We start from the raw sequence: 13,956 nt of genomic DNA, 5'->3' as shown, positions 1-13,956 counted from the left end.
AGAGGTCAAATAACACAAATGAATAAGTAAGTAATCCAGGCATATATAAATGTTATGGTAACATAAAAGGCAATGTAATAGTAACTGGCAGGCAAATGTTCTCTAAGATGACTTAAGAACTAAATAATGATGAACTAGAGCAAGGGCTTTATAAGCAGAAGAAACACCTGGTACAAAAGCCCAAAGATGGAAATAAGCTTGGTATGTTTGAGGAAAAATTTAAAAAGCAATATCAGGTGCACCACAGGAAACAAGTGAGAGTGCTAGGACTTTGTAGGCCATAGATTTTATCTAGTTGTAATAGGAAGCCAGGGAAGGATTGTAAAGAGAAAAATGACTTTATCTGATAGATCCTCTAAGAAGATCAGACTTGCTATTATGTGAAGAATGAAATGTTAGGGAGAAATGAACAATAACAGTTAACAAAATATAATATTGTTCCTTTACAGTGTTTCTTACTTCTCTCTCTGTTCCCACTTCTAATAATAGATTAATTCAAAAGCATCCAAGCTATTCTTCCATAGCTAGACAATACCTTTTTTTTTTTAATGCTTTAATCACACCTTTCTGCTACAAAAGTCTCAAATCACTTACCACTGCCAACAAAATAAAATCCAAATTCTCTGACACTCACTCAGTAATACTCCACAATCTAATCCCAAACCACCTTTCCACCTTTGTCTTCCACTCTACTATTCCATTCAACATGGTTGACTCAATCTTTCCTGAACACAACTTCCGATGCCAACTTCCTTAATATAGCTCTATGCACACTGACCCTTTTCCTTATTCTTTTCCTATATTCAAATTCTCTCTTCCCATGGCTCAACATTCATTATTCTTGGCTATCCAAAGCAGTAGTTTTTTAATTGATCTATAAGATATCATGATCCAGTTTACATAAGTTTCACAATTCTACATTTAACTTTACTTCATGCAATCCATTTTGGCATTTTCTATTGTTTTCAATTTCTTTTTCAACATAAACGGTCACACAGAACACTAATGATTTTCAGTTTTCCATTATTAGTGCACCTAGACATTAATTGGACATTTAAGTAGATCATAGTACTGAAAGATGAAACCCATAAATACCAAACTATAATAGCCTTAACTGTAAGGATATAACAGGGTCACTATTTATACTTCATTTTATTAATCATCATGCCAGCAGACTATTTATTAATCATCATTGTAAAGAAAGACTGATATTAAACATAGTTATCATAATTCATGATCAGATAAGATCATGATTTAGGAGTGCTTTATATTCACATCACCTTGTTTCAAACTGTAACTATCAAAGTCAAAATGGTCATTTTCAATGATACTGTAACCAACGCTTCCTGCCTTCCAACCTCATAGAATTACATAATAGCTTTGTAAAATGTGGGGATATAGTAACTCCATAAGTGCTAGTTTTCCTCTTTCCTTAAGGGGTATATGAAAGTCCATATGTATGGAGGATACCTAATACCATTTTATAAGACATGTTCTCTTTTATTACAAATAGTCACTTCTCTGCCTAGGAAGGAATTATTAATTCTGTGTCCTCATTTGGCCCTTCCAGTTTTGCCAAAGTTTAATAAGGGTAAGCTTTTTGTTTTGATGGAATGACAGCTATTAAAGTTGAATGGCCTCTCCTGTAGTCAGCACTAAGGTTCTTGACCATTAAAGTCCTGTTTAAAGTTGTTGACTCTGTTAAAAAACATCATCAGTAATTTGAATTAAGAAAATGAAAAAGCAATGAAGCGACCTAAAATCTGTACTAAATCCTTTCTTCTCTGGCAAAGAACCCAATTCATAAGCAAAGTAAATTCTTAGTTCTTCAGTCTCAAAGAGTCATTAAGTTTACCATGAGATAATTCATATAGGTTCCTGAGGAATACAGAATATTTAAAGGTATTCTGTTTTCTCTCCATTTTCGCCTTCTTGGACTGTTATGACCTGTTGTAGGTCTAGGGGACCAGGGATGGCATACAGGTAACAAGTGCTCTGCACCATCTAGACCAAGTTCAACACAATCCACATGGTTTTAGGCAGAAATCAGCCCCCAGGACAAAATCAAGAAAGAATGCAAACTTCCATATTCAATCTAAATTACCCAAAGGTCCTTGATATGCTGTAGGTATCTGGTATAATACTCTGGGTATTCCAGACCCCAAATCTCCACCATTAGGCTTCCCTCTGTAATATGGGAGTATGAACCTCAACATTTGTTAGCTATTGTTTCAAGGACAGAACACAGGCTTTTAACAATCTTACAACTTTATTTAAGAGAGCCATCTGGAATTACTCTGCCAATCACTAACAATTTAAAATTACTTAACTTTAATTATTACTGCATTTGCCCAAGTAAAAAAACAGGCTCAGAGATTTATATCTAAGATTTTAGAACCAAGCTTAAAAGGAAAAAAAGCATTTTCTTAAATGAAGATTTATATGCATATGTGTGTATATGGATACATATAATACATATATTTATAGTGACCAAATTTCAAGAATATGAATTATTTGAATTTCAAGAATATGAATTATAAAAATGCCTTTTCAGAATAAAGACAAAATTAAATTTACCATTTTGATGGTGAGATACTTTCTTCACATAAGATAATGCTTACAGGCAAAGGACAGGTAAAGTCAAAATTCTATTTATCTCAAAGGATGCCAAAGCTGGATTAACGTTTTTCTGTAACACATCAAATAAAAAACCATTCCTGATAAAAAGGACTATTAAATAAAACTAAGTGGGGGCCTAAAAATTTAATAACAATATAGGGGGGCTGGGGTTGTTTCTCAGTGGCAGAGCACTTGCCTAGCATGTGTGAGGCACTGGGTTCGATTCTCAGTACCACATACAAATAAATAAAATAAAAAATTTCATCGACAATTAATAAAAATAGTTTTTAAAAAGCTGATGTTTTAAATATATATATATAGGCTTAAATTTTTAAAAATATTTCTGTGCTGCTTTCCTGGTAAACACTTCCCCAGCCTTAAATCTCCTGTGTCCTGTTAAGTCATAAGCTGGTAAATTTTCAAAAGTGGGAATGGGTTATTAAATCTGGTTTTGTTTTGGCACTGACCCTGTGACACATGCTACTAAATTAAGAGTTTTATTTATAGTGATAAAAAAAAACTTTGAAAAACGTATCTTCAAAAGGTTAATCCTGTATCACCTTTCAGCAAAGGCTTAGAGAAGAAAGGGAGGGACGAAGTCAAAAAATAAAAAATAAAAGGAAAATGAAGAAGAGAGCAAGAGGAAGAAATAATTTGAAAAATAAAGAAATGAAAAATGTGTACTAGCCCTTCTAGATTAACAAAGAATGTATGTCTATTAGCCCTTTTAGGGCTAGCAGAAGAGAATGAGAGAATCATACCGTAAGTATTATAGCTTAGTAAACTATTCAGAAAGTCTCACACCTAAGTAAATAAAACCAGAACAAAAGACCTTCACTGGAGATGTCATACAGCCCAGGTAATACAGAGATGCATGTTGTACATGTGTCACAATCAGACACTAGATTAAACAACTTATAGGGTATATCTAAGTAAATACTATGAGTGATACACATGTCATTTTCTCTGAGGTTTTCTAAGATATCAGTAAGTAAGAAATGATATCCAGAATGCCTGAAACAAAATTTGCTCAAAAGATTTTAAAACCTCCATTCCAAAGAGTTACTAAAAAAAAAAAAAAAAAATCTCTTTCAAATGTTAAAACAAGTTTTTGCCAGGTTTCCAATGGGGGTCTATCAAGGGCCACATCCAGATGGACGACAGAATTATAAAAGTCACATATTTATCAGTATTTAATCCTTGTAGCCCAAAATATGCTCTTTACTTCTATTTAAAGTTCAATGTTAGAGTTTAGTTTTAGAATCCTCAGAGAGATCATTTCTTGATCTTTTCATGGTCTTTCCTGCCATGTTTTAAATCATCCATATCTTTAATATACTAGAAATGTAATTCAGAAAATAGGTTTTGTTTTTTTTTTTTAAAAAGGAAGATCTCCTGCTGAACTGCATTGTCACTAACAAAATGTCTTTTACCAGACCCCTGAACTCTGAGTTCCAATTTTATCCTTCATTCAATATTAACGCTATCGTGTACTGTATATCCAAATCTCAGGCACTGAGGATACAAAAGTGAACAAAACAGAATCCTTGCCTTTGAGACAGTCATAGTCTAGTCATCTGACAGAAGAGACACATCAACAAATAATTACAATGCTACTTAATCAGTCTTACCATAGGAGATAAGAACAGAGCAGTGTGCACACAAAGTGGTAAAAGTCACTAAGCCTGCCTGAAGGACTATGCTAAGTTTTTCAAAACGCTGTGACATTTAAACTTATCAACAAGGAGGCAGCTAGGCAGTCAACCTGTAGGATCCCTTCTATTTAAAAAAAAAAAAAAAAAAAAAAAAAGTATCACAAAAAGTTGAAAATCTAGTTAGAACTTGAGAACATTATGTTGAGTGAAATAAGCCAAACTCAGAAAGTCAAGGGTCATGTTTTCTCTCATATGTGGAAGCTAGAGAGGAACAAGAAAGATGTGGGGGGTTCTCATGAAAATCAAAGGGAAATCAACAGAATAGAGGAAAGGGGCACAGGATGGGGGAAGTACTGGGAAGTGACAGTGGCCAAATTCTATTGCTATATTATATTCATATACAAATATGTAACAACAAATTCCACCATGAAGCAGAATTATAATGCACCAATTAAAAAAAAATGCGGAGGGCTTGCGTTGTAGCTTGGTGGTAGAATGCTTGCCTCCCACACATGAGGCCCTGGGTTCAATCCTCAGCACTACATAAAAAATAATAAATAAATAAAGATATTGTGATCATCTACAAATGAAAAAAATTTTGAAAAAATGATTGGTGTCAACAGTTCAGAGCTTGTTGGTTATTATCTAATCTCTTACCAAATGAGTATATTTGACTTCTACAGTCATGTTTGTTTTCTCTCAAACTTGTCCTCTTCCTATATTCCTTTTCTCAAAAAATGGCACTTCCATCTAAAATTTAACTATCCAAATCCACCTAATCACTAATTTCTATTGTTTCTCCTCCATACTTTTTTGTCTGCCTCTACAGCTACTATCATGTCTTACCTATGTTACAACAACAGCTTTTAAAAGGGTCTTCATGTCCCTGGTTAGGCTCCCAACCAACCAATTCTTCACATTATAGCCAAAGTGATTTTACTGTTCCTTTTTTTTTTTTTTTTTAACTAGAGATTGAATCTAGGGGTGCTTTCCCACTGAGTTAAGGCCCCAAACCTTTTTTTTTTTTTTTTCTAATTTTGAGATAGGGTCTCACTAAGGGCCTCAATAAATCACTGAGGAACTTGTGATCTCTGGGATTAAAGGCATGTGTGCCACCATGCCCAGCCTCAAAGTGATCTTTTCAAAACACAACTAAACAAAAGATTTTTTAGTTAGTTTTTTTAGGAGGTGATACTGGGGCTTGAACCCAGGGGTTCCCTATTACTGAGTTAGAATTCCAACCTCCACTCCCACACTTTAAAAAAAATTTTTAGACAGACTCTCACTAAGTTGCAGAGGCTGGCCTTAAAGTTGGGATCCTCCCGCCTCAGTCTCTAATGTAGCTCAGATTATAAATGCGCACCACCAGGCCAACTCCAAAACACAAATACCATCATATGTATAACAACTCATTTTAAAATGAATAAATGCTACCTATTGCTGAGAGAGAACTTTTCAGTATAGCTGACAAAACTCTTCAACGTCTGGCCTGGTTTACCCTATACTATAATCTTTCATATTCATAGTAAACCTCTTGCAGTTTCCTTAGTATTCATTGCTCACCCATCAACTTCTGCAGTCTTTCAAGACACTATACAAAAGGGAATCAAGTGATCTTCCAAAATAATCTTTCTGCACCCTCAACCACCCTCTGCCTCCCATTACATACTTATTATGTTACACAGTATTTTAATTACTTATTCTCTAACAAAGATGTGAGTTCCTTGAAGACAGAAACTATGTTAAACATTCTTATATTTCCTATGTAAAGCTTGCTGCTTGCTTACAATGATGTATATAGTCCATGCTTGATAAATATTTGTTGAAAGCATGAATAAATGAACAAACTGCAAATAAAGAATTAATGCACTCCAATTTTTCATATTTATTACATATTCCAGAAACCTAATCCTTTAGCAAGACCATATTTAAGCCATGAGCCTATCATGATTTTTTAAAATATTTTTTTAGTTGTCAATGGACCTTTATTTCACTTATTTATATGTAGTGCTGAGAATCGAACCCTGTGCCTCACACATGCTAAGCAAGTGCTCTACCACTAAACCGCAACCCCAGCCTGCCTATCATGATTAACCTGTTCTGAAAGGCAGAAATAAAAGAAAGCTACCCCATGAACTCAAAATTCAAATGAGCTTAAAATGTGTTTATTTCTTCTAGTTTAGGTAGCAAAAGCTTACTTTTTTAGTCATTTATTGAAAAAAAAAACATATATATCAGAATCATGACAGGCTTTACATTTTAAAAAATAAAATTACAGTTATGTATGTACTGTTACATTATTTTCACAGGTAAAATTATGAGTTTGCTTTTTAAATATAAGTAAGAACTACACCCATTACTGACTCACCGGTTTTTTTCCAGCTCATTATGTGTGGATCTAAAAGGAAAAAAAACAAAAAAAGAACATTAGCCACACTTGTTAATAAAGCTATAGAAAGGGGAGTTAGTTTAGTTACTGCTATGCCATGACCCTATAATTTAACAATGCAACATATGGTCACACTTCTACAATGTCATGCATCAAAAGGCAAAGTCTACATTTATTAGAACTTTTCTTTCAGACAGTGTTTTCAGTTAACAGTGTTAAATATTCTGAAATTGAAATTTGTTATTCTAATAAAATTAATACTAGCACATGCCTTCCTGCCTATACCTAGAGCATCCCGTATTTTGTTGAATACATTATATCAGAAATTTTATTAAAATATTTAATTCAAAATTAAAATGAGTTTAAAAATGTGTTTACTACTTCTAGTTTAGATAAGAATACCATTTTTATCTAAAAACACCATTTTTATTTAGAAAGAAAAAAATGTGCATAGTCCTCCTCTATCTCCATCTATCTACTACTAAAAGAAGAAAAAAAAAAAGTTTTCCCTAACATAGAAACAAAACAAGCTTGCCTTACTGCTAGGTGACACAAGCAAATTAAGCCTTTCTGACTTTTATGTGAAACAAATGAGAAAAGATACACAAGAAAAATATAAAACATAAGGAAAAGATACACATAATAAAATCAAAAAACAAGCTTAAAGACAGGAAAGATGTGACTCAAAATGCTAGCAATGGTTATTTTCTTTTGCTGACCTTTTTTCATTTGCCTTTCAGTATCTGTTAAGATGCCTACCATCTACTGAGCAAGCATAGTACTTGTTAAGGCAACATGATAGCAGTTAACACATGTTATCTCACTTTATTCCTAAAACAACCTTTATTTTATAATCACGAATACTGACTCAGAGACATCAAGAAACAAACTCCTGAGGCTGGGGCTGGGGCTATAGCTCAGTGGCAGAGCGCTTGCCTAGCACACATGAGGCACTGGGGTTGATCCTCAGCATCACATAAAATAAACAAACAAAATAAAGACATGCTGTCCCTCTACAACTACGAAAAAAAAAAACAAAAAACTCCCACCTCAATAGTATTAGCAGCAATAAATTAAGCCCAGATCTCTCTTACTTCAAAGCCCCAAGTTCTTAACCACCTGATAAAAAGCAATTCTGAATAAAGATTAAGGGCATACTCAAAGGCCAGATTGCCTGAGTTCAAATACTGTGTGGCTTTGGTAAAATTCCTTCATTTTTCTGTGCTGTTTTCTCATCTATGAAATAAGAAAAAAGACAATATAATTAACCTTCCATATCTATGGGTTGCACATCTGTGGATTCAGATTGAAAATATTTGGAGGAAAAAATGCATTTACACTGAACACATACAAAAGTTTTTGTCATCATTCACTAAAATATAGTATAGCAACTATTTACATAGCTTTAAATCATATTAGGTATTATAAGTAATCTAGATATAACTTAAATAATACAGGAAGATGTGAATAGGTTACAAGCAAATATACATTTTATATAAAGGACTTGGGCACCCACAGATTTTGTTTATCTTTGGGAGTTCCTGGAATCAATCCCCACAGATACTGAGGAACAGCTGGAATTGCCTCATAGGATTGTTACAAGAACTAACAAATTTATACTAAACAGCAATATATAATAAACTATATAAAGTTTGCTACTATTAGGATTATGTTATACTAACCTAGTTCCCTTGAATGACACTGTATTACTTTTATGATAATTTAGCATTAACAAGAATTTTATAAAGGAGAATTTAAGTTTCTATCACTGGACCTAAAACTTTAATCATTTTATACATTCTGGTAAATGTCAAATGACTTCAGAAAATTTTACATAACATTACTTTAATCTGATTTATTATTCCAATGGATATTTAATAAAAACAGCAGGATTTCCAAACCTTAAAATAAATGTTTTTGCAAGCCTCATAATTTGTGAAAATTTTACCTACTGTTTTAGTGTAAGAGCTGAAAGACTTGAGTTACTCTCTCCTGTCTACCTTTTGCTTTCTTAGCAGTTTCGTAAAGTACAGTGAAATGGGATGAAAAAGACAGATTCATTTTAAGGAGTTTATCTTAATAAACATCATTTTTTCAAAAAATGAAAAAAAGAATCTTAGGATGTTTTAAAACTTTAGCCATATTGATAGCAAATATGAATAAATCAGATGGAAGAAACTATAAAAACATAGCCAAAACTTGTAGAATTTAATAAAATTCAATACTCAACAATTACAATGAAACCCCATCTTAACCGTAAGTATTATGTTTTTTTAATTTATTTTCTATTTGAATGAAATATTAAAGCAGAAAGATAGAAGAGAAAAATGGCATATTTTAAAGAGCTTTAAAACTAAACATTACTTCAAAATATGAATGGGTTTATTGATAACAAGATTTCCAGCCTCGTAAGTTTTGGTTTAACGGCCTTTCTCTAAGAAGAAAACTAAGAACAAGTAAAACAAAAACAAAAAACAATCCACATATAAAACACTAGAAGTAATAAATTAAAACATATTCAGAGAAAAATAGATTCTAGTTTAGCATAAACTTTTTCTAAACAATCTGGAAATCTCCCTGGTAGCCATAAATACAAAAGACAATATACTCAATGATAACCAGTTGCTGAATAACAATATTATATTGAGCCTATTACAAAAACAAGCACCAAAGGAACATAATCTGACCCACTGAAATGAACAAAATCAAAACATCAGGTCTTTCTACCTCTCTCAAACAGATTTTTTACTATTTGGCTTCTTCAAAAAAGAAAGAAAGATAAATATGAACTTTTCCACCAAACCAACTAATGTATGCCATCTTTAGTTATTCCATCAGGAAAAAAAGTTTTCCAAATAACAAGAAGCAAAAATTATCATATACTAATCATTACCATATTAATTTTTTTTAAAATCGCATCAGTATTCACTATTATTTTGATGAGCTTTTGCCTATAATATCAAGTCAACAAATATTAAGTACCTTGTTCAAAATTGATTTAGGAGCTCTCTAGTTCATAAATTAAGACATGGATAAGAATAATTAAAACTCAAGGCAACATAAAAATATGAAGAAAGGTACAAAGTATTGTAAGAATTCAAAAGAGGCAGAGTTTACTTCCAAATGGGGCTTTAGAGAAAATTTAGAAAAAGATGGCATTTCAGCTGGGGCTTAAACAATAGGTATGTTTGCTATTAGCAAAGTCTGGAACCAGCTAAGGAGATACCATTCCAAGTAGAAGGGACAAGATAAGCAAAAAAGCAAAGTTGTACAGTCCAAACAAAGCAAAACCAGGAAATAATGTACAGGGATCATAAAGACCAATGATGTAGAGAAAAAAAGTTCTGAGAATTCTCATTCACACTAGTTATGTAAAATTTGGGATAAATTATTTAATGCCCCTGATTCAGTTTCTTCATTTGTAAAACTGGAATATTACCATATCCCTTGGCAGGGTTACTGTGAGACCTAGAAAAATAAATAAATAAAGCATCTAGCACAGAGTAAGTATTCAATAAATACTAGTTACTACTCATATTATTTTGAACAAGACTAAATATATTCTTCTCAAAACATGTGAAGTATGTTATGAGACAACAATTTGACAGGTATTCAATAAACTTAGAATTAGCCTGAAAACAAGCAAACAATCATAACAACAAAGAGAAAAGGTAGGTGACTAAAAGACACCTAATCATTTAATCAGTTATGAGGCCAGTAAAAGGTTTAAGAATATAACAAAGAGAAAGAAGAAAATAACAGTTCAAACAGTGCTGGCAATAAATTAGTAATTGAACGTACACACTAGCACACTGAGAAACGATCCCTTTACTTCTCTGAGCCTACGTGTCCAACCAGGTCCTTCCAATAATGTCACTAAAATACTCAAAAGTGATCAATTTCCTGTAAGATTCAGATGTTCTGAATAATCCATTTTGTATCAGCCCATTTTTTTTCTCCAAATAAAATGCACCTCTGAGAAAAAACACTAAGGAACTGAATGACTTCCTTTTAGACATCCTTACTTTTTTTTGTTTTTTTAGTTGTAGATGGATAGCATGCCTTTGTTTCATTTTTATATGGTGCCAAGGATTGAACCCAGTGCTTCACACATGCTAGACAAGTGCTCTGCCACTGAGCTATAGCCCCAGCCCCAACATCCTTACTCTTAATGCTTAACAACTTCCAAGAGTAGAAAGAAAGACATTTCTATAATTTTATCATGAAGTACAGGTAATCTTTTTTTTACAAATAACATCCTTTTGAGAGAGACATCCTAATGCCTTTCCTATTTAAATGAGAGCCATTATCTCAACCAGGTCTGAGTTTTCATTGACTACAACATGCTTCTAACACATAAACTTTTAATTCTTTATGGTGTAGTTTGGTGGCAATCAATAAAACAATACATAGAATTCAAACTGCACAAAACGGCACAATTTGGCTCAAGAATAGTGCTGCCATGGAAGGAAAATAAAAGCCCCCATTCCCAGAATACTCTACTAGACTTGTTGAATTAATGAGCCAACCCCCAATTCATTAACATTTTTGTTTCACTTACTTTCTAAACCTAAAGTACCTAACAGATGCTGCCTTCTACACAATGAAAAGAATACATTCTATGAAGCTAGATAAGTAGCTTCTAACTGGTAACCTTAAAGGGGTGGAGTGGGGGAATTTATCCATTCATACCCCAAGGCAAGAAAAACTCAGCCAGAGTAAAGCAGGGGTATCTCTAAAGTTTATATCCAAAGGGGGTTACGTCTGGAAACAAACAAGCAAAGAATCATAAGGTCAAAGCTAGAGATGCTACTAAACATCCCATGATGCACAAAACATTATCTTGCCCAAAATGTCTATAGTGTGGAAGCTGAGAAACACTGAAACAGAGAAAAGGAAAGAATGAAACAGAAAGTGGGAAAGAAAAGTGAATATCAATAAACATTAAAGATGATTTTTTTTTAAAAAATCAGAAACTTGATAAATAACTTCTAAGACTAATGAAAAGAGAGACAAAAACTACAATTCAAAAAGAAACAACATGGGCTGGGGCTGGAGCTGGGGCTCAGTGATAGCACATTTGTGCGGCATGAGTGAGGCACTGGGTTAGAGTCTCAGCATCACGTATAAATAAATTAAATAAACGTCTACCAACAACTAAAAAAATATTTTAAAAACAAAACAAAACAGGAAACAGTACCAGAAAACAAAAGTGTGCATTAGTACAACTCCAACCTACAATAAAAGTTAAGAGGGCTGAGATTATAGTTCAGTAGAAGAGTGCATGCTAAAGGCCCTGGGCTTGATTTAAAAAAAAAAAAAAAGGAAAGGAAAGGAAAGAAAGCCATGGTGGCTCATACCTGTAATCCCAGCTACTCAGGAGGCTGAGGCAGGAAGATCATAAATTTAAGGCTAGCTTAGGCAACTAACTTAGTGAGTCCCTGTCTCAAAATGAAAAATAAGAAGGGCTGGGGGTATAGCTCAGTGACAGAACACCCCTAGGTTCAATCCCTAGTAAAAGCACGCATGTGCGCACACACACACACACACACCCCGAATATTATGAACAACTTTATGCCAGTCGTGTTTTTCCATATAACTAGACAACAATCAAGTTTTGTGAAAGAAATTATCAAACTAACTCTTAACTCTAGAATAGAAACACTGAATAAACCTGAATCTATCAAAGAAATTGAATTAATAGTAAAAACCTTCTCACAAAAAAAAAAAAAAAATCCAGAACCATAGTCTTCACTAGAAAATTTTAGGAATTAAAAAAAAAACCTACATAAAATCTTTTGTTAAAAAAAAAACACCAAAAAACAAAAACAAGGGGAAGAGGGAATACTTCCCAATTAATTTTTATGAGGCCAGTATTAGCCTGATACTAGCCACCCAGAATTAGCCTGATACCAAAACCTGACAAAGAATTTGGAAGTCAATGTGGGATATAAGGCCTGCAATTACAGCTACTCAGAAGGCTGAGGTGGGAGAAACACAAGCTCCAGTCCAGCTAGGACAACTTAGCAAGACCCTGTCTCAAAAAAAAAAAATAAAAGGACTGGGGATGTGGCTCAGAGGTAAAGCACTTGCTTAGCATGTCCAAGTCTCTAGGTTCAATCCCCAGTACCTAAGAGAAAAGAAATTACATGGAAAACAAATAAAAAGCAAACAACCATACCTTTCATGAATATAAACACAAAAATCGTTTGGTTTTTTGGTGGGTTTTTTTTTTTTTTTTTTTTTTTTTTTCAGTGCTAGAGATTGAACCCAGTTTCATGCATTCCAGGCATGTGGTCTACCAGTAAGCAACAAAAAATCCTTTTTTTTTTTTTTTGGCACCTGAGACTGAACTCAGGGGCATTTGACTACTGAGCCACATCCCCAGCCCTATTTTATACATTAATTTAGAGACAGGATCTCACTGAGTTGCTTAGTACCTTGCTTTTGCTGAGACTGGTAATCCTCCTGCTTCAGCCTCCAGAGCCTCTGAGATTACAGGCATGCACCACTGTGCCCAGTTCACAAAAATTCTTAACAAAATATTAGTAAACCAAACAACATCATTCAGAAAGTATCATTGTTTACAGTCTGGTTTTATGCTTAGGTTCTGAGATACAGCTTCTAAAACCTTAGAATTCTGTGAACAGGAGTGTCTTCATCATTCATGATGGGCTCCTGTACTACAACTGAGTTCATGTTTAGTTATGGTGAAATATCACCTCAAAATCCAAAGTAAGGAGAAGTGCTAGGAATTGAGTTCAATCACATAACCAATGATTCAATCAATGATGCCTACATAACAGTACCCCAATAAAAAATCTGGAAAGTGAGGGTTGGGTACACATCCTAGTTAGTGGACATGTCCACACACCAAGAAGGCAATGCATTCACCCTGATTTTATTAGGAGGGGGCAAAGAAGCTTTGGGTCCAGAACTCTCCCATATGTAATTCTTTGTGTCTCTTCATTTGGCTGGCCCCAATTTATATCACTTATAATAAACCTTGCAATTAAAGTATAATGCCTTTCTGAATTCTATGAATAGTCTTAGCAAATTATCAAGCCTAAGAGGGGTGTGGGAATTCCTGAACCTGTCATCAGAAGCGAGAATGGGGGGCTGGGGTTATGGCTCAGCAGTAGAGTGCTCACCTTGCACGTGCAAGGTCCTGGGTTCAATCCTCAGCACCACATAAAAAGAAAGAAAGAAAGAAAGTTTTGGTGCAACTACAAAAAAATATTTTAAAAATTAAAAAAAAAAAAAGAAGTGAGAATGGCTTGGGAACTCTTAAAC

General features: G+C 33.7%; 1 protein-coding gene across 4 annotated transcripts in view; it reads right to left on the bottom strand.

Annotated features, from left to right (window-relative positions):
- The window catches only part of Mxi1 (MAX interactor 1, dimerization protein), a 72,395-nt gene that overhangs the window by 24,747 nt on the left and 33,692 nt on the right, over positions 1-13,956 (bottom strand). For 3 of the 4 annotated variants that reach the window (XM_076834281.1, XM_076834284.1, XM_076834283.1), the window contains exon 3: positions 6,643-6,672. The exons of the other annotated variant lie outside the window; for it this stretch is intronic. In XM_076834281.1, coding sequence (XP_076690396.1) covers positions 6,643-6,672 — 30 coding nt within the window. The remainder of the gene's footprint in view (positions 1-6,642; positions 6,673-13,956) is intronic. 4 annotated transcript variants of the gene reach the window in all.

Source organism: Callospermophilus lateralis, chromosome 15 (assembly GCF_048772815.1).
Source record: "Callospermophilus lateralis isolate mCalLat2 chromosome 15, mCalLat2.hap1, whole genome shotgun sequence".
Taxonomy (NCBI): domain Eukaryota; kingdom Metazoa; phylum Chordata; class Mammalia; order Rodentia; family Sciuridae; genus Callospermophilus; species Callospermophilus lateralis.
This window is presented reverse-complemented; position numbering and strand designations above follow the sequence as displayed.